The 22,473-nt window shown below is 40.9% G+C and overlaps 1 protein-coding gene and 1 non-coding gene across 8 annotated transcripts in view; one reads left to right on the forward strand and one right to left on the reverse strand.

The window, feature by feature from the left end:
• Positions 1-22,473, reverse strand: part of ACYP2 (acylphosphatase 2) — a 266,925-nt gene that overhangs the window by 123,569 nt on the left and 120,883 nt on the right. The window contains exon 4 of one of the 7 annotated variants that reach the window (XM_005575880.5): positions 17,165-17,248. The exons of the other annotated variants lie outside the window; for them this stretch is intronic. Within the exon in view, the coding sequence (XP_005575937.3) occupies positions 17,188-17,248 (61 nt within the window). The 3' untranslated portion in view covers positions 17,165-17,187. The remainder of the gene's footprint in view (positions 1-17,164; positions 17,249-22,473) is intronic. 7 annotated transcript variants of the gene reach the window in all.
• Positions 18,355-18,418, forward strand: LOC123568485 (U7 small nuclear RNA). The gene has a single exon (XR_006691860.1). It is a non-coding gene; the product is annotated as a U7 small nuclear RNA (small nuclear RNA).

Here is a 22,473-nt window from a genome sequence, read left to right on the forward strand (position 1 = left end):
TCGAGTTCTAGAGCTAAGATGGCCCTTCAGAGTTGTCCAAACTGAAGCAAGAAGACTGGACTTTGGTACCCTCTCAACAACAGATTCTTGGATGCAGGCTGCCCCCGTGAGGCCAAGGTCAATTCCTGGACAGACCCATTAGCAGCTAATGCTCCAGGCATTGAGCAACTGAGCAAGTCATCGTGAAGGTAGAGGTGGGGATGAGGCTGAGGGAAGCATGCTACAACATCCACTAAGATGTCAGTTAATACATGACTGACTCTGGGTGATAGAATTACACCTAAGATTTTTCCTGCCTTAACATAAATAACTTTCTGCTGTTCCAAGTGTTCTAAAACAAGTATTATATTAGAATACAGAACAATTCAGATGTTACAACAGAGACTTAAATAGTGTATTCCTCTGTCCTCCAAAAGTTCAGACAGCAGTCCACAGCTGGCATGACAGCTCAACCACCACCAGGGACACTTGGTCCTTCTATCTGGTCGCTCTGCCACCTTCAATGTATGGCTTCCATCTCACGGTTCAAGATGGCTGCTCCAATTCCTGTCTTCACATTTCAGCAGGAAAGGGGAAAGAAAACAGTGGTGGGCACACCCTTGCCCTTTAAGGGCATAACCCAGACACTGAATGCATTATTTTCATTGACATCTCATTGGTGGCCATACAAGCTTCAAAGAGGCTAAGAAATATGGTCCTTATGCTAGGGGGATGTCTTAGTCGGTTTGGGTTACTAAACAAAATACCTTAGACTGGGTAATTTACAAACAACAGAAACTTATTGCTCACAATTCTGCAGCCAGGAATACCAAGATTGACACACCAATAGATTCAGTGCCTGATAAGGGCCTGTTCCTCACGGACGGTGCCTTCTATGTATTCTCACATGGTAAAGGGGGTGCGAGAGCCCTCCAAGGCCTATTATAAGGGTGCTAACCCCATTTGTGAGAGCTCTGCCCTTGGGACCTGATCATCTACCAAAAGGCCCCACTTCTTAATACCATCACATTGGGGACTAGATTTCAACATATGATTTTGGAGGCACATAAACATTCAGACCATAGCAGGGACCATGTATACAAGCTTAAGTTCAGGGCTTCTATGACTAAATAAAGAAGGGAACAGTTGCACGTTGGGAAATAACTGGCAGTTTCTACCACAATATGTATTAGTTTGACAATCAGTAAATTTACAGTAAAAAAGCAAAAACAGACCAGGCACGGTGACTCATGCCTATAATCCCAGCACTTTGGGAGGCCAAGGCGGGCAGATTACCTGAGGTCAGGATTTCAAGACCAGCCTGGCCAACATGGTGAAACCCCATCTCTACTAAAAACACAAAAATTAGCTGGGCATGGTGGCACACACCTGTAATCCCAGCTACTCAGGAGGCTGAGGCAGGAGAATTGCCTGAGCCCGGGAGGCAGAGGTTGCAGCGAGCTGAGATCGTGCCACTACACTCCAGCCTGGCTGACAGAGCGAGACTCTGTCTCAAAAGCAAACAAACAAACAAGCAAACAAAAAACACAGTTGTTTGCTAATCTGTATACTCCCAGCAGGCTTAGAAAAAACTATTCTTTTTCCTTGTAATTCCTAATGGGATGCAGATGTGAGAGATCTATCCCCTTGTGTATACATTCCATAGAATGGTGTAAGGACCAAAGTCAGGGCAAAGGCTACTGCTACAATGTCTAGTAATACTGCAGTTTAATCAGTGTGATATTAAGTAGTTGCCAGTTGGTTCAACATTTAATGCTCAGATGGTCAGGTAATTTGCTGTCAAGAATCATAATCCACGGGGGTCAGCTAACATTATATTTAAAAAGCCACATTCCAGAGGCAGCTTCTACAAATCCTTCTGCTTTGCTAATTGGCATGCTATCTTATCAAAAATAGATTTTTCTTGACTTATTAATTAGCATAATAAATGTTCAAAATGGATTATCACTAGTGAAATTAAAAGTATTCAAAATATGTGGATTACACTGGCCGCAGTGGCTCATGCCTGTAATCCCAGCACTTTGAGAGGCCAAGACAGGCAGATCACTTGAGGTTAGGAGTTCAAGACTAGCCTGGCCAACATGGTGAAACCCTGTCTCTACTAAAAAATTAGCCAAGTATGGTGGTCGGCACCTGTATCCCCAGCTACTCAGGAGGCTGAGGCAGGAGAATGGTCAGAACCAGGAGACGTAGGTTGCAGTGAGCCAAGATCCCACCACTGCACTCCAGGCTGGGTGACAGAGCAAGACTCCATCTCAAAAAAAAAAAAAAAAAAGTGGATTGGCTCCAAAGACTTAGAAACACTCACCAATCCTTTCACAAACATGGTATAAGAAGCCAGAGATGCTTATAACATGTACCATAAGGGATAACATCAGAAGGTGCATACTCTAACTGGTCCCATAACCAGCTATTGGTTTCAAAGAAGTTCTGACTAGATGATCTTTCTTGCTCCTAGAATGTCATGTCTACCTTCAATGAGTTTTGCATATAACATAAATACTATAGTTTGAATGTGTCCCTTCCCAGATTCAGGTGTTGAAATCTAATGGCTAATGTGATGGCATTAAGAGGTGGGGGCTTTAAAATGTGATTAAGCCATGAGGGCTCCTCTTTCATGAGTGAGATTAAGGCCCTTATAAAAGAGGCTTCTTGCAGAGTTCAGAGCTCTTGCTCTTCTACCTTCTTCCTGTGAGGACACAGCACTCCTCCCCTCCAGAGGAGGCAGCAACAAGGTATACCTTGGAAACAGAGAGCAGCCCTCATCAGACATTGGACCTGCCAACACCTTGATCTTGGACTCTCCAGCTTCTAGAATTGTAAGAAAATTAATTTTTGTTCTTTAAAAATTACTCCATCTCAAGTATTTTATTGGAGCAGCACAAATAAATTAAGACATCCAGAGCACTGGGACTCCACTGCTCTGGAGAAAGTTTGAATGAACTTCTTTGGGCCACTTGCTAATCAATGCTTGATTAATAAATGTTTTTATAGCAATGGGGAAAGGACTCCCTATTCAATAAGTGTTGCTGAGATAACTCACTAACCATATGCTGAAGACTGAAACTGGACCTCCTCCTTACACCACACACAAAAATCAACTCAAGATGGATTAAAGACTTACTTCTGAAACCTAAAACTCTAAAAGCCCTTGAAGAAAACCTAGGAAATACCATTCGAGATACAGGCCCTGGCAAAGACGTTATGACAAAAACGCCAAAAGCAATTGCAACCCAACCAAAAATTGACAAATAGGACCTAATTAAACTAAAGTGCTTCCACACAGCAAAAGAAACTATCAACAGAGTAAACAGTTCACAGAATGGGAGAAACTATTTTCAAACTGTGCATCTCACAAAAGTCTAACATCCAGAATCTATAAGGAATTTAAATTATTATTTACTGATGCCATTAAAAAGTGGGCAAAGTTCATCAACCAATGAGCGGATAAAGAAAATGTGGTATAGATACACCATGGAATACTACTCAGCCATGAAATGAAATAATGGCCTTCACAGCAACTTGGACGGTGCTGGAGACCATTATTGTAAATGAAGTAACTCAAGAATGGAAAACCAAATACTGTATGTTCTCATTTATAAGGAAGAGCTAAGCTATGAGGATGCAAAGGCATAAGAATTATATAATGGGCTTTGGGGACTCAGGGGGAAGCCCTGGAGCGGGGTGGGGAATAAAAGACTACATATTGGGCACAGTGTATACTCCTCAAGTGATATGTGCACCAAAATCTCAGAAATCACCACTGAAGAACTTATCCATGTAACCAAAAACCACCTGTATCCTCAAAAACTATTTAAAAATTTTTCTAAGTAGGCAAAGGACATGAACAGACACTACTCAAAAGAAGACACATACACACCCAATAAGCACATGAAAAAATGTTCAACATCACTAATCATTAAAGAAATGCAAATCGCCCGGTGCCGTGGCTCACGCCTTTAATCCAGCACTTTGGGAGGCTGAGGTGGGCGGATCATGAGGTCAGGCGATTGAGACCATCCTGGCTAACACGATGAAACCCCGTCTCTACTAAAAATACAGAAAATTAGCCGGGCGTGGTGGCAGGCACCTGTAGTCCCAGCTACTCGGGAGGCTGAGGCAGGAGAACGGCTGAACCCGGCAGGCGGAGCTTGCAGTGAGCTGAGATTGCGCCACCGCACTGCAGCCTGGGCGACAGAGCGAGACTCAGTCTCAAAAAATAAATAAATAAATAAAAAGAAATGCAAATCAAAACCACAATGAGATACCACCTCATACCACTCTGAATGACTATTAAAAAGTCAAAAAATAACAGATGATGGTGAGGTTACAGAGAAAAGGGAATCCTTATATACTGCTGGTGGGAGTGTAAATTAGTTCAGCCACTGTGGAAAGCAGTTTGGAGATTTCTCAAATAACTTACATAGAACTACCATTTGATCCAGCAATCCCATTATTGGGTACATACCCAAAGGAATATCAATCTTTCTAACACAAAGACACATAAAGATGTATGTTCATTGCAGCACCATTCACAATAACAAAGACATGGAATCAGCCTAAATGCCTATCCACGGTAGACTGGATAAAGTAAATGTGGTACATATATACCAGGGAATACAAAGCCATAAAAAAGAATGAGATAAAGTCCTCTGCAGCAACATGGATGGAGTTGGAAGCCATTTTCCTAAACAAACTAATGCAGGAACAGAAAACCAAACCCTTCATGTCCTCACTTGTAAGTGGGAGCTAAACACTGAGGACACATGGACACAAAGAAAGGAACAACAGACACTGGGGCCTACTTGAAGATGCAAAGTGGGAGGAAGGTGAGGATCAATAAACTACCTATTGGGTACTATGTTTATTACCTGGGTGACAAAATCTTATGTACACCAAACCCCCACGATATGCAATTTATCTCTAGAACCCCCCCTCCCCCCGCCAATGTATCCCTGAAACTAACAGGTTTGTTTTTGTTTTTGCTTTTTTTGAGACGGAGTCTTGCTCTGTCGCCCAGGCTGGAGTGCAGTGGCCGGATCTCAGCTCACTGCAAGCTCCACCTCCCGGGTTCGTGCCATTCTCCTGCCTCAGCCTCCCGAGTAGCTGGGACTACAGGTGCCCGCCACCTCGCCCGGCTAGTTTTTTGTATTTTTTTAGTAGAGACGGGGTTTCATCGTGTTAGCCAGGATGATCTCGATCTCCTGACCTCGTGATCCGCCCAACTTGGTCTCCCAAAGTGCTGGGATTACAGGCACTAACAGTTTTTTTTTTTTTTTTTAAATACAAAAAATAAAGCTTGTATGTGTGACTGAGTTTTGCCTGAATCTTGTTTTTATTATTACCTGGTAGCCGGTTTGTGAGAGAGTAGCTAAACACGCTCCCTTAAACCTTGATAGTTATTCTTACTCCTCAAAAAGAACCTGAGTTATGCATGCCAAATTGGTTTAGTCTCAATTTGCAACACACACACTCTGCTAACCAGGCCAAATCCGGGGGATATCAAAAGAGAAGATATGATTCTTATCTTTCCAGAATAATCTATTTATTCAGAATTAGTTTAGGGGAATATTTTACTATTCCACTTTTGGGAATAAATACATTAATTTCTTCATGGTAAAATTCCTACCTTTCACTCTATCAATTCGTTCATTATAATAAACTTGCAGTAAGTGCCAGAAAATCGATGTTCTTCAACAAGGTCAATAGCCTACAACCCACAGACTAAATCTGCCTTTCATCTTTTCTATAACCCACAAGCTAAGAATGGTTTTCACATATTTAAATGATTAGAAAATAATAATATTCACGACACGGGAAAATTATGTGAAACTCATATTTCAGCATCCATTAATAAAGTTTTTTTGGGACACAGTTTCATCCATTTGTTTACATAGGTCTTTGGCTGCACTGGTGCTATAGTGGCAGAGCTGAGTTTGCAACAGAGAATGTTTGGCCCCCGAAACCTGAACTATTTGCTATCTGATCCCTCACATAGAAAAAAGTCTGCTGGCCCTTTTCTTGATGATGGCGATATACCACTGAACAAGCCAGCATATAGGCTCAATTCTTATGGGGCTTAGAATCCTGCGGGAGGCAGATGATAAACAAATAGATGTGAAAATATCCAACAACAGTAAGTGCTATGGTGAAAATAAGAATGAAGTGATAGGGACACCAGCAATGTCCTTTCTAGGGATGTGATATTTCAGCTAAGACCTGAATGATGAGAAGGAGGCTACCATGTAAAGATAGGTAAAATGTTCCAAATGAAGTCCCTCAGGGAACTCCTGAAGCTTAGAGTGTAGGGAAGCAAGAAGGTGGGAAATGGGGTGACTGACAGAAGAATATGCTTACTCTTCATTCCTCTATAGATTGTCAGACACAGTAACAAATCTTTCTGGAACTTGGCAAAAGCCATGGAAGAGTTATTAATAACCACTTGGTCAGTGTAAACGACACAGCATCAGAAGGGAAGAGGCTGAGAGATTGCACCATTTCTCTCAGTTCATACCCTAGAAGAAGTAGCAATTAATCTGCAAAATTCCTTTCTATCTCCCCACTTTTCCTCTTCAAAGTATCTGAGAAAAGATGTAACTGAGTGGAAATCAGTTTGGTAACTTGTAACCCTTGCACAATGCAAGGTCCATGAGCTATGCTCTTGGCATAGGAGGGAGCTAAGAGATTAGTGAGGTCCGTTCCAAGATGGCCAAAGCTCCTGTCTGCAGCTCCCAGCATAATCAACACAGAAGACGGATGATTTCTGCATTTCCAACTGAGGTACCTGGTTCATCTCATTAGGAATGGTTGGACAGCCCATAGAGGGTGAGCCACAGCAGGGCAGGGAGTTGCCTCACCCGGGAAGTGCAAGGGATAGGGGGATTTCCCTTTCCTAGCCACGAGAAGCTGTGACAGACTGTAACTGGAAAAATGGGACACTCCTGCCCAAATACCATGCTTTTCTCATGGTCTTAGCAACCAGCAGACCAGGGGATTCTCTCCCATGCCTGGTTTCGCAGGTCCCACGCCCACAGAGCCATACTCACTGCTAGTGTAGCAGTCTGAGATCGACCTGTGAGGCTGCAGCCTGGCACAGGGAGGGGCGTCCACCATTGCTGAGGCTTGAGTAGGTAAACAAAGTGGCCGGGAAGCTCAAACTGGGCGGAGCCCACTGCAGCTCAGCAAGGCCTACTGCCTCCACAGAGCCTACCTTTGTGGGCAGGGTATAGCTGAACAAAAGGCAGCAGAAACTTCTGCAGACTTAAACGTCCCTGTCTGACAGCTCTGAAGAAAGCAGTGGTTCTCCCAGCACCGCGTTTGAGCTCTGAGAATAGACTGCCTCCCCAAGTGGGTCCCTGACCCCCATGTAGCCTAACTAGGAGACACCTTCCAGTAGGGGCCAACAGACACCTCATACAGGCAGGTGCCCCTTCAGAGGAAGGACCAGGCAGCAACATTTGCTGTTTTGCAGCCTCCACTGGTGATACCCAGGCAAACAGGGTCTGTAGTGGATCTCCAGCAAACTCCAACAGACCTGCAGCTGAGGGATCTGACTGTTAGAAGGAAAACTAACAAGCAGAAAGGAATAGCATCAACATCAACAAAAAGGACATCCACACCAAAACCCCATCTGTAGGTCACCAACATTAAAGACCAAAGGTAGATAAAACCACAAAGATGGGAAGAAACTAGAGGAGAAAAGCTGAAAATTCTAAAAACCAGAGTGTCTCTTCTCCTCCAAAGGATCGCGCTTCCTCGCCAGCAATGGAACAAAGCTGGACAGACAATGACTTTCACAATTTGACAGAAGTAGGCTTCAGAAGGTTGGTAATAACAAACTTCTTCGAGCTAAAGGAGTATGTTCTAACCCATCACAAGGAAGCTAAAAACCTGGGGAAAAGGTTAGACAAATGGCTAACTAGAATAAACAGTGTAGAGAAGACCTTAAATGACCTGATGGGGCTGAAAACCATAGCACGAGAACTACATGATGCATGCACAAGCTTCAATAGCCAATTCAATCAAGTGGAAGAAAGGCCATCGTGATTTAAGATCAAATTAATGAAATAAAGCAAGGAGACAAGATTAGAGAAAAAAGAGTAAAAAGAAACAAAGCCTCCAAGAAATGTGAGACTATGTGAAAAGACCAAATCTACATTTTATTGGTGTACCTGAAAGTGACGGGGAGAATGGAACCAAGCTGGAAAACACTCTTCAGGATATTAACCAGGAGAACTCCCCAAACCTAGCAAGGCAGGCCAATATTCAAATTTAGGAAACACTGAGAACACCACAAAGATACTTCTTGAGAAGAGCAACCCCAAGACACCTAATTATCAGATTCACCAAGGTTGAAATAAAGAAAAAATGTTAAGGGCAGCCAGAGAGAAAGGTCAGGTTACCCACAAAGGGAAGCCCATCAGACTAACAGCAGATCTCTTGGCAGAAACACTACAAGCCAGAAGAGATTGGGGGCCAACATTCAACATTCTTAAAGAAAAGAATTCTCAACCCAGAATTTCATATCCAGCCAAACTAAGCTTCATAAGTAAAGGAGAAATAAAATCCTTTACAGACAAGCAAATACTGAGAGATTTTGTCATCACCAGGCCTGCCCTACAACAGCTCCTGAAGGAAGCACTAAACATGGAAAGGAACAACTGCTACCAGCCACTGTAGAAACAACCCAAATTGTAGAAACCATCAATGCTATGAACTAGCTAACATCATAAAAACAGGATCAAATTCACACATAACGATATTAACATTAAATGCAAATGGTCTAAATGCCCCAATTAAAAGACATAGACTGGCAAATTGGATAAAGGGTCAAGACCCACAAGTGTGCTATATTCAGGATAGCCATCTCACATGCAGAGACACACATAGGCTCAAAACAAAGGGATGGAGGAAGATCTACCAAGCAAATGGAAAGCAAAAAAAAAGCAGGGGTTGCAATCCTAGTCTCTGATAAAACAGACTTTAAGCCATCAAAGATCAAAAGAGACAAAGAAGGCCATTACATAATGGTAAAGGGATCAATTCAACAGGAAGAGCTAACTATCCTAAATATATATGCACCCAATACAGGAGCACCCAGATTCATAAAGCAAGTCCTTAGAGACCTACAAAGAGACTTAGACTCCCACACAATAACAATGGTAGACTTTAACACACCACTGTCAACATTAGATAGATCAACGAGACAGTAAGTTAACAAGGATATCCAGGAATTGAACTCAGCTCTGCACCAAGTGGACCTAACAGACATCTACAGAACTCTCCACCCCAAATCAACAGAATATACATTCTTCTCAGCACCACATCGCACTTATTCCAAAACTGACCACATAGTTGGAAGTAAAGCACTCCTCAGCAAATGTAAAAGAACAGAAATTATAACAAACTGTCTCTCAGACCACAGTGCAATCAAACTAGAACTCAGGATTAAGAAACTCACTCAACACTGCTCAACTATATGGAAACTGAACAACCTGCTCCTGAATGACTACTGGGGACATAATGAAATGAAGGCAGAAATAAAGAAGTTCTTTGAAACCAATGAGAACAAAGACACAATGTACCAGAATCTCTGGGACACATTTAAAGCAGTGCGTAGAGGGAAATTTATAGCACTAAATGCCCACAAGAGAAAGCAGGAGAGATCTAAAATTGACATCTTAACATCACAATTGAAAGAACTAGACAAGCAAGAGCAAACAAATTCAAAAACTAGCAGAAGGCAAGAAATAACTAAGATTAGAGCAGAACCAAAGGAGATAGAGACACAAAAAAGCCTTCAAACATCAATGAATCCAGGAGCTGGTTTTTTTGAAAAGATCAACAAAATTGATAGACTGCTAACAAGACAAATAAAGAAAAAAATAGAGAAGAATCAAACAGATGCAATAAAAAAGGATAAAGGGGATATCACCACCGATCCCACAGAAATACAAACTACCATCAGAGAATACTACAAACACTTCTATGCAAATAAACTAGAAAATCTAGAAGAAATGGATAAATTCCTGGACACATACACCCTCCCAAGACTAAACCAGGAAGAAGTTGAATCCCTGAATAGATCAGTAACAGGCTCTGAAATTGAGGCAATAATTAATAGCCTACCAACCAAAAAAAGTCCAGGACCAGATGGATTCACAGCCGAATTCGATCAGAATTCAAAGAGGAGCTGGTACCGTTCCTTCTGAAACTATTCCAATCAATAGAAAAAGAGAGAATCCTCCCTAACTCATTTTATGAGGCCAGCATAATTCTGATACCAAAGCCTTGCAGAGACACAACAAAAAATGAGAATTTTAGACCAATATCCCTGATGAACATCAATGCAAAAATCCTCAATAAAATACTGGCAAACCAAATCCAGCAGCACATCAAAAACCTTATCCACCACAATCAAGTGGGCTTCATCCCTGGGATGCAAGGCTAGTTCAACATATGCAAATCACATAAACAGAACCAAAGACAAAAACCACATTATTATCTCAATAGATGCAGAAAAGGCCTTTGACAAAATTCAACAGCCCTTCATGCTAAAAACTTTCAATAAACTTGGTATTGATGGAACGTATCTCAAAATAATAAGAGCTATTTATAACAAACCCACAGCCAATATCATACTGAATGGGCGAAAACTGGAAGCACTCCCTTTGAAAATCAGCACAAGACAGGGATGCCCACTCTCACCACTCCTATTCAACATAGTGGCGGAAGTTCTGGCCAGGGCAATCAGGCAAGAGAAAGAAATAAAAGGTATCCAATTAGGAAAAGAGGAAATCAAACTGTCCCTGTTTGCAGATGACATGATTGTATATTTAGAAAACCCCATCATCTCAGCCCAAAATCTCCTTAAGCTGATAAGCAACTTCAGCAAAGTCTTAGGATACAAAATCAATGTGCAAAAATCACAAGCATTCTTATACACCAGTAACAGACAAACAGCCAAATCATGAGTCAACTCCCATTCGCGATTACTACAAAGAGAATAAAATACCTAGGAATCCAACTTACAAAGGATGTGAAGGACCTCTTCAAGGAGAACTACAAACTACCGCTCAACAAAATGGAAGAGGACACAAACAAATGGAAGAACATTCCATGCTCATGGATAGGAAGAATCAGTATTGTGAAAATGACCATACTGCCCAAGGTAATTTATAGATTCAATGTCATCTTCATCAAGCTACCAATGACTTTCTTCAAAGTATTGGAAAAAACTACTTTAAAGTTCATATGAAACCAAAAAAGAGCCTGCATTGCCAAGACAATCCTAAGCAAAAAGAACAAAGTTGGAGGCATCATGCTACCTGACTTCAAACTATACTACAAGGCTACAGTAACCAAAACAGCATGGTACTGGTACCAAAACAGAGATATAGACCAATGGAACAGAACAGAGTCCTCAGAAATAACACATCTACAACCATCTGATGTTTGACAAACCTGACAAAAACAAGAAATGGGGAAAGCATTCCCTATTTAATAAATGATGCTGGGAAAACTGGCTAGCCATAGGTAGAAAGCTGAAACTGGATCCCTTCCTTACACCTCAGACAAAAATTAATTTAAGATGGATTAAAGATTTAAATGTTAGACCTAAAACGATAAAAACCCTAGAAGAAAACCTAGGCAATACCATTCAGGACATAGGCATGGGCAAAGACTTGATGACTAAAACACCAAAAGCAATGGCAACAAAAGCCAAAATAGACAAATGGGATCTAATTAAACTAAAGAGCTTCTGCACAGCAAAAGAAACTACCATCAGAGTGAACAGACAACCTACAGAATGGGAGAAAATTTTTGCAATCTACCCATCTGACAAAGGGCCAATATCTGGAATCTACAAATAACTTAAAAAAATTTACAAGAAAAAAAACAAACAACCCCATCAAAAAGTGGGTGAAGGATATAAACAGACACTTCTCAAAAGAAGACATTTATGCAGCCAACAGATACATGAAAAAATGATCATCACTGGTCATCACAGAAACGCAAATCAAAACCACAATGAGATACCATCTCACAACCAGTTAGAATGGCAATCATTAAAAAGTCAGGAAACAACAGGTGCTGGAGAGGATGTGGAGAAATAGGAACACTTTTACATTGTTGTTGGGAGTGTAAATTAGTTCAATCATTGTGGAAGACAGTGTGGCGGCTCCTCAAGGACCTAGAAGTAGAAATACCATTTGACCCAGCTATCCCATTACTGGGTATATACCCAAAGGATTATAAAACATGCCACCATAAAGACACATGCACACATATGTTTACTGCAGCACTATTCACAATAGCAAAGACTTGGAACCAACCCAAATATCCATCAATGATAGACTGGATTAAGAAAATGTGGCACATATACACCATGGAATACTATGCAGCCATAAAAAAGGATGCATTTCTGTCCTTTGCAGGGACATAGATGAAACTGGAAACCATTATTCCCAGCAAACTATCACAAGGACAGAAAACCGAACACCGCATGTTCTCACTCATAGGTGGGAACTGAACAGCAAGAACACGTGGACACAGGGCAGGGAACATCGCACACTGGGGCCTGTCAGTGGGTGGGGGGCTGGGGGAAGGATAGCACTTGGAGAAATACCTAATGTAAATGACAAATTGATGGGTGCAGCAAACCAACATGGCACATGTATACCTATGTAACAAACCTGCATATTGTGCACATGTACCTGAGAACTTATTAAATACAAGAAAAAAGAGATTAGTAAAGTTCAATTTATTCTACTCATCTACATACTGCTCCCACTCCAGATGTGGAAGCTAAATTTGTCTCCACACCCTTCACTGTCATAGGTTACACACATTGCTGTGAAAAATCAGTCAGCATGATTGACATTTCATCAATTTTGATGAATCAGGGAAAAGGAGGAAATTCAACCAAGGCCAACACTTCAGTTGGTACAAATGTGTTCATAAACAAAGCACATGATCATATGAAACATCTTTAATTTTAAAAGCTTTGCCTCAAGTAACTGACTTTTGTCTCTTAGCAAGCAAATACATATATATATACACACACACCCATACACACACACATGTGTATATTTATATACATATTTTTTAATGACCATGGTTAGAGGGAATATAATTTTTATTTTTCTAGAGAAAGGGTCTCACTCTGTTACCCAGGCTGAAGTGCAGTGGTACAATCATAGCTCACTGCAGCCTCAAACTCCTGGGTTCAAGGGATCCTTCCTGTCTCAGCCTCCTGAGTAGCTGGGACTACAGACACATCCCATCATCCTTGGGTAATTGTATTTTTTATTTTTGTAGAGATGGGGTCTCCCTATGGTGACTAGGCTGATCTTGAACTCCTGGGCTCAAGTGATCCTCCTCCCTCAACCTCCCAAAGTGGTAGGATTACAGGTGTGAATTGCCACACCCAACCCAAGAATATCAATTTTTAAAACCAACATTCCAATTAGTACAGGGAAAGAAAACTGCACCTTTTTAAAGAAAAGCCCCTTAGAGAGGAGAAAGAACTGTAATTAGAAAGGTATTAAGAACTAAAAAGCCGTTTTTAACTTGTTTCCTAAGAAACCAAAAAATAGAACTGACAAGTACAACTTCCAAAGAAGCTTAGATTTACTTACTCTATTATTAAAATTTCCAGTTCAAAATTTTTTAGAATTACTAATGAAAGGGGTGAAAAAAGCTCTTACAGGAAAAAAACTAAGTTCCTCCAGTTAAATGCTTCTACTAGTGAAAATTGACCTTCATGAGCAAAGAAAACAACAGAGTTGCTCTCAAACAGGTTAATAATATATTTAGCAACCAACACCACATTGTGATTCTTATACAACCACAAATGACACAAGATAGTCTCCTAAATTTGTGGACTTAACTTTTTGGCATAACATAGCTTTTTGGCAGATAAATTTGCTTCATAGAGAAGATGTGCATTTGGCCATCAGGAACTAAAGCTCTTAGTAGATGGGTAACAGCTTGTCCCCTGGTAACATTCCCATATTCCATTTGGTATCTTCGGTATGGGGAGGAAACCTGTGGACTGTATTTCTTTATGTCTGAAGCCCTTCTGAGTAGTTTTATGAGATTAAAATGCTCATATTTGGGGCTGGACAGCAGACACGAAGGAAGGCCAGCATGAACCTTTGGGAATGTGCACTCTGGCTCAAGCACTCCAGCCTCTCCCCTGCTGATCACATATGGGGAGGGGGATGTACAAGGTTAACCTTGAGAGGAGCTCTGGCTCAGAGGTCCCAGCCCAGCATCTGTCACATACACACAGAAGGCAGCCCAAAGAGTATGAAATGCCCAGCCCTGCCCTCCCAATAGTCTTGATAGCCTCCCAGTACAACCAGCCACTCCAGTAAATAAACAAAGTGAGCCCTGGCATTTCCCTGTGATGGACTTGGATGGCGCTGCACCTCACGGGGCAGTGAGGAGGTGATTGTGTCAGGCAGTGGAGAATGACTGAGACCTGCAGCGAGGTCTGCAGGGCACTAAAATCAGATGCTAAGAGACCTTCCTCCCACCTTTGACTCCGTAACTACTTTATTACAGGAGTTCCAGGCCTTCAGATATTAAGGTCCAGAGACCGAAAGTATAAAGCATATCCTCCTTCCTTTTGCCTATCCAAAACCTAATCTTTCCTTTTAAAAATCCCTGTGCTTTATGAAGTCATATTACAATCCCTGCCCACAAGACTTTCCCATCTAGGTGGAGATATGAATATGCTTCCAACCGCCTAAGAGATTGTGTCTATTCTGTGATTAAAAAAAAAAAAAAAAAAAACTATTTAAACAAAAATTTTTGTAACAGGATTTGGAAGTAAAGCTTTTTTTCTATCACCTAGAATTGGCAACCAAGTATCACTAAGTATCACTGAATGCTAAAAGAAGAAATGAACTGGTCAGGCATGGTAGCTCACACCTGTAATCCAAGAACTTTGGGAGGCGGAGGCGGGCAGATGGCTTGAGGCTGGGAGTTTGAGACTAGCCTGGCCAACATGGTGAAATCCCACCTCTACTACTAATACAAAAATTAGCCGGGCATGGTGGCACACACCTGTAATCTCAGCTACTCAAGAGGCTGAGGCAGGAGAATCGTTTCAACTCAAGAGGTGGAGTTTGCAGTGAGCCAAGATCGCGCCACTGCACACCAGCCTGGGTGACAGTGAGAGTCTGTCTCAAAATAAAAAGAAGAAATGAACAACTGGAGCCAGACTCCTCCTAGAGGGCACCTTAGGACACAACTTACATAGTTCTAAAAATATAAAAACTGACTGCTGATGCATTAACCAAAAGTCATATAAAAGCATAATGGGGAAATGAGGGAAGGAAAGAGTAGTGTAAGAGTCACATCTTCATCTACCATAATAGGACATCAATAGATTTGTCTATCACAGTAAAAAGTCACTAGATAATATCTAAAGTTAATGATGTAAGAGATACCAGTTATTTTGAAATTAGGAGGAATACTCAAAAAAATCACTAAAACTACTGTTGAAGAGTGGGATGGGATGGGTTAAAGAGGCAGGAGTTGCTGGTTTTTAAATATTTTTAGCACTGTTTGACTCTTAATATGCAGGTATTATTTCATTAATTATTAGAATTATTTAAAAATAAAATTAACTTATAGAAGGCAGTATTTTTCTCTAGGGGGAAAAAAAAACACATAAATTTCATGGGCCTTTCCTGTGCGGTGTTTGTCAGAAATGTTGTCTAGAGTACATGGATACAGCTGGTAAGTAGTAGCTAGACTTACATCAAATTCCTAGAGGTTGGCCAGGCGAAGTGGATCATGCCTGTAATCCCAGCACTTTGGGAATCCAAGGTGGGAGGGTTGCATGAGGCCAGCCTGGCCAACATAGCAAGACCTCCTCTCTCTTAAAAAAAAAAATTCCAGAGGCTGAGGATTATTTATCACATATTTTGATGTAGGATCCAAATGAAGGTGAGAATGTGTGTATTTATTTCAGTAACATCCATAGATTTGAAATTGAAGCCAAAGGGGGATAGGGAGGCTCTCATGGGTGTACTCCAAGCATGAAAGAAACAAATCAAAATCAGACCTAAGAAAGAGAAACAACACGCCAGGACCCAAGAACGCAAGCCTGCAACTCCAATGGCACTACGCATGCTAATTAGCCCTGGAAGATTCACTGCTCAAATTATCTACTGGAGTCATCAGAAAAAGGGCAACCTCTGCTAAATAGCTTCCATCCTGTGGGGGGGAAAAGGAAGCGGTAAGTATAATGTACTTTAGAAAGAATAGCATTCAAAATTATTTAGGCAGAAAAATTCTTCTGTAACACTCCTGATCGGCTCTTTGGGCAGCAAAACCAAGCTTTACAAATCCCAACAGGTTTAAAGGAAAATGATGCCAAAAATAAAGCTTTGGCTCATCTTACCAGTGTTTCACTTCAATTGTCTATTTTATAGGCCATTTAAGTGAAAGCATGGACTAAAAATGTTGACTTTGTCATCCTCAGCTATCCAGGAAATGGCAATACTTAAAATTCTATTTCTAATAGAATTACAATTAATGTGTTATCTATAATACACCCTCTACAGTGCTCCTGTTTTATCATCCATTTTACATTTTCCCAAGAGATACCGTATGTTCATTTTCACTGCTCTCTTTTTAAAATTCATTGAGTTTCTTTAATTAAATAATTACTATTATATCTATTTTTAAATAACTCAGCTGATATATAACAATAATGGCTCTACTATACCTGTCTAAATATTATCCCAGTAATGTATCTGAAATTATATTAGTAACACTTCTCTTGGTAATATCTAATTACTTTTTATGGTTTCTAACTCACCATTCATGTGGCTTTTTTCCTTTATTGGACATTTGGACATAGATTATTTTATTTAATTCCATTTTATTTTATTTTGTTTTGTTTTGAGACTGAGTCTCCTTCTGTGGCCCAGGCTGTACAGCAGTGGTGTGATCTCAGCTCACTACAACTTCTGCCTCCCGGTTCAAGCCATTCTCCTGACTCAGCCTCCCGAGTAGCTGGGATTACAGGCGTGTCCCACCACACCTGGCTGATTTTTTTTTTTTTCTTTTCCCCAATGGAGACGGCGTTTCACCATGTTGGCCAGGCTGGTCTTGAACTCCTGACCTCAAGTGATATGCTCACCTCAACCTTCCAAAGTGCTGGGATTACAGGCGTGAGCCGCTGCGCCTGGCCTGGATATGGCAGATTTGACACCGTGGTTTTTGTCTGAAGACAATAGAAAAATGAGTATTTTGACAGAACAGTTTGGAGAAATGTACATCAAAATATAGAAACAATTTTTATAAAAAACTACAGTAATAATTGGGATGGGGAAATGGGATGGAATGAGGCTCTGGGGTGGCACGGAGTCCAAGAACAGGATGAAGATTTCTATCTTTCATATTATGTGGTAATTTTTTTAAATTGGCTTATTATTTAGAACTTATCAAAATATTCCAGACTCAAAACAATTCCATCACAGACTGATAAACAATTAGCCATTCTCTCTGAACCTGTTTAGGTATCTCCTACATAACTCTCTTCCCACTGGATTATTGTTTATGAAAGCCCAAAGTATTTAAATAAAATTATGGATATCATAACATTTCACCCAAATACTTCAGTATACAGCTATAAAAAATAAAGACATTTTCCTACATAACCATGATGATATAACACATAACAAATGTAATACTAATTCCTTAATGTTCTTTCATACCCAAGTCATATTCAAATGCCTCAATAGTTCCTCCCCCAAATGTCTCTTACAGCAAGTTTATCCAAATCAGAAAAAAAATCTGCGTCTATATAATATTTGTGATACAAATATAGAAAAATACTACAACTGTGAAATCTAAATGTGTGTATTACACTATTCCCTGTCTTTTCTCTGGATTTGAGATTTTTTGTAATACAATGTCCAAAAGATTGACACCATTACATCTTTTCAGATATGATTATAAATGTAACAGAGGAGGGTATTGTCTAGACTGTGCTACTGGGCCCTGTCCTGTTCAAAGCTGTCCTCAGTTATTTGGACAATGATATAGACGTGATCCTTATCAAATTTCTCATTTGATGAGCTAGGAGAAATAATGAACATGTTAGATAATTGAATCAAGAACCAAAAACACTTTGACAAACTAAATATAGCAGACTGCTGAGGAAACGAGTGGCGATACATTGGATGCCTTTTTATGTTCAGTAAGAGCTGGAGGCAAAAGGTCACAGGTCGATAGATGCCGTAATGAGGAAGGGTCCTACGGATTACCAGTAGCTTTGGTGATGGCCAGGTCAAATGGAATTGCCTGAAGCATTTAACAAAATAATAATAAAGTTACAGCTCTTTCAGAATTTGTCCAGCAGGTTTTCTGGTTTTTACTGGAAAATACCTCACACACAAAAAAAGAACAATTAAAATAAATTTTAAAATAGAGTCCTTTATCAAGAGGGCCTGCTGCCCTCCTGGCCTGTGAGCTACATCTGTCAGCCTTGTGAGATGAGCATTGCCAGCAAACTGAGGTGGCAAATGTGAGACTAGGAAATGGAGGTGAGGGGCATGAAAGGTGGGGATACAAAAGCCAAATTGCTACAGAATCTTGAAGGAAGTTTCCATCGTTATGGGAAATCTTCAAGGTGAGTAGCAAGGTAGACTAACCATCTTGGCATCGAATTCAAGCACCTAAACTGATATTCAGATATTCAGAGAATATCTTATCCTGTGCTTGGCGTATTTCACAAGGACAGATGTGTCAGCCAAACTGGAGATGCAGACATGCTAATGAGCAATTTTTTAAAAGTCATAGTATCTGAATGGAGATCACCTTGGCATTCACAAGGGAAACAGAAGGATCTCAGTTTGTACAAAGGTTAAAATTCTTTATTTAGTCTGAAGAGTTTTCTGAATCAAATCCTCCATGTCTTGCTTCATTCTCTATGTATACTCTTCTGTGTCTACCCATCCATCTCTCCTCAAGTTCTTGAGGGCAGAGACTATATTACTCATCTTTGTATCCACAGTTCCCAACACTCTGCCTGACATATAGCAGATACTTTATAATATTTGTGGAATGAATCAGTGCTTGCCCAGAGGACACAGGTAACAATCAAATGCATCAGCTCATGCTGTATCGGAGACTACATAGCCCTCTGGGTGCTTTCCAACAACAGCATGGCCAAGTGGAGCACACTTTGATCTCCTTGACTGACCAACCAGGCAGTAATTGAGGCTGCACCTAGATAAGAGCATTAAGAATGATGCATCACTAAGCCAATGGACCAGGGTCTGATATTGCTGGATGGTTGTTTAAACTGAATGTAAGACTTTAAACTTTTAGATCACAGTGTCACATGAGTATGTTTTGGTGGATTAAGGCAGTATGTTTTCTGCAACATGTCAGGCTGGATAGCTCTGATTCAATATGCTCACATGGGTTTCTGGGACTTTTAGAGAGATAACCCTCTGCAAAACGGCCACTAATCATTCATTTTATATATATACACACACACACACACACACACACACACACACACACACACACACACATATATATTCCTTGGATTTCCTACCAGAAGATTCCTTCATCCAGAGTCCAAGACGCACTGACTTTCCCTTGGCGGGGCAGGGGTAGGGAGGAAACTCACAGGAAGACTGGTTTGCTCTCCTGGCACCCAGTCTCCTCTCCAGTCTAAGGCACTAATGACCAATTCAGATCAGCTCTGTGAACAATCTTAACATAGATGGGGCATCAGGTGGTATTGCCTTCAAGTGTACTTTCCTCTGCCTCAAGTCTTAGAGGACTTTGGTTGTCTCGTGTGTGTGTGTGTGTGTGTGTGTGTGTGTGTGTGTGTGTGTGAAAGAGAGAGACAGAAAGAGACAGAGACAGACAGAGACCAGATGACCTCTCAGGTCCCTTCTAGATCTAAAATTTTAAGACAGTTGTTTTGAAGGTACTAACAATGAATCGCCAGCTTTGGAATTTGTGACTAGCAGTATTCAAAACATATTCATGATTGCAGGAAATAAGGCAGAGGACCCTAAAGAGAGATACAAAAACAAAAAGGTGAACGTGAGTGAAATAATATATCAACTTCAAATCATTAGCAAGGTAATACCACTGAAATCAACTAGTCTATAGTGTCTCCAAGATGGTTAGTTAGAAAGTAAGGCTGTTTCACTACTTACAATAGCAAATAGCAAAGACTTGGAACCAACCCAAATGCCCATCAATAATAGACTGGATAAAAAAAATATAGCACATATACACCATGGAATACTATACAGCCATAAAAAGGAATGAGTTCATGTCCTTTGCAGGGACATGGATGAAGCTGAAAGTCATCATTCTCAGCAAACTAATACAGGACCAGAAAACCAAACACCCCAAGTTCTCACTCATAAGTAGGAGCTGAACAATGAGAACACATGTACACAGGGAGGGTAACATCACACACCCGGGCCTGTCACAGGGGTAAGGGGCAAGGGGAGGGAGAGCATTAGGACAAATACCTAATGCCTGTGGGGCTTAAAACCTATATGATAGGTTGATAGGTGAAGCAAACCATCATGGCACATGTATACCTATGTAACAAACCTGCACGTTCTGCACATGTATCCCAGAACTTAAATTAAAAAAAAAAAAAAAGAAGAAAGAAAGGCTGTTTACCACAGAGGCACCTCAAAAGGACAGACATGTGGTTCCAAACACCCCTGGTTCCCCTTTATATGAATTAATCTTTCTTAACTTCTCATTAATCTGTTATATTTTCAGTTTATAGTGCCCCTTTGCCAGTTCTCTTCCTTATTGTATTTCCTGCAGTCTTCTCTCCTCCCTATGTACCCAGTGCAGGTGCCTACCAACAAGTGTTTCAGCCTCTAGTCTGTCATTTCAATTCATCCTAAATATGCCATTAATGACTCCTCCTAAGTCATCATTATGATTGGGTCACCCTGCCCCCAGCTGAAAGCATTCTTCAATGATTCCTTGGTGCACAAGGGATTAAGTCAAAACTCAAAAGCCTGGGAGTTAAATCCTCACCAATCTGGTTCTTAGACAAGAAGTTAAGCTTCATGTCGTCTGAACTTCTCCCCAGTTCCTGTATGCATCCATGATTCACTCCTAGAAGCTGTACCCTGACCCATGCCATTTCTCTTCCATGAAGCAGTCCCCCTCTTTCGCTCTCCTCTGAATCTCTCAGTTCTACACATGCTCCAAAGCCCAAGTCAGATCCCTCTTTCAGCCGTACCAGCCATTAGCTATCCTTTGGTCTTTCGAGGTTCTACCACGCTTCTTTACCATTTCACAGAATACCCCCTATATTGGTAATTAACTTTCACGAGCATAAGTTTTATTGCCGCAGCTAGACTGGTATCTCCTCAAGGTCAAGGACTTTATTCTTTTTTAAAAAATGTCCTAAAGTGCCTATCACAATGCTCCCCATGGCAGATGCTCAATAAATAATGAAAATAAGTGAATAACATTTTTTTTTTGAGACGGTTCTGCTCTTGGTGCCCAGGCTGGAGTGCAGTGGTGTAATCTCGGCCAACTGCAACCTCTGTCTCCTGGGTTCAAGCGATTCTCCTGCCTCAGCCTCCTTAGTAGCTGAGATTACAGGCATCCACCAAAACATCCGGCTAATTTTTTGTATTTTTAGTACAGACAGGGTTTCACCACGTTGGCCAGGCTGGTCTCAAACTCCTGACTTCGGGTGATCCACCCCTATCGGCTTCCCAAAGTGCTGGGATTACAGGCGTGAGCCACTGCCCCCAGCCGATAACAAACATTATGAACCACTTCTTTTTGTCTCAAATTATTTTGTCTGAAAACATCTTCAAACTTCAGGACTTTCTCTCTGACTTCATAATGCTATGAATGAGTCTCGATTTTTAAAATAATGTAATTTTCAAGGGTGCCCACTGCTGACTATAATAGACGGTCTCAGAGACAGATCCTGGCAACAATACCGTCTTGTAGGATTTAATATGATTGAGTCACTTTCAATTAGACAAGAAAGCATTACATTCTAGAAATTGTCTCTTCCCACTGTAATTGAAAAGGAAAAACTGACTTTAGGTATACTAAATCAAAAGCATATACACATAAATCACAGATAACTCACATGCAGGCATGGGTATGGCCTTACTATGTGCTATGTGGCCTCACCACTCAAAACGTGATCCAGGGACAAGCAAAATCCGTACTGTTTGGGAGTTCATTAGAGGCAGAATATCAGGCTCCACCTCAAATTTACTGAATGAGAATTATTTCTTTTAACAAAAGCCCTGGGTGATTTGAAAAGCACTAGACAAACGCAAAATGATCAAAAGTGACTGTACAGAGGAATTTTTTTTTCTTTTATGAGACAGGGTCTCACTCTGGCTCCAGACTGGGGTGCAGCGATCACGACTCACCGCAGCCTTGACTTCTCAGGCTCAAGCAATCCTCCCACCT

The sequence above is a fragment of the Macaca fascicularis genome, chromosome 13, assembly GCF_037993035.2.
Source record: "Macaca fascicularis isolate 582-1 chromosome 13, T2T-MFA8v1.1".
Taxonomy (NCBI): Eukaryota; Metazoa; Chordata; class Mammalia; order Primates; family Cercopithecidae; genus Macaca; species Macaca fascicularis.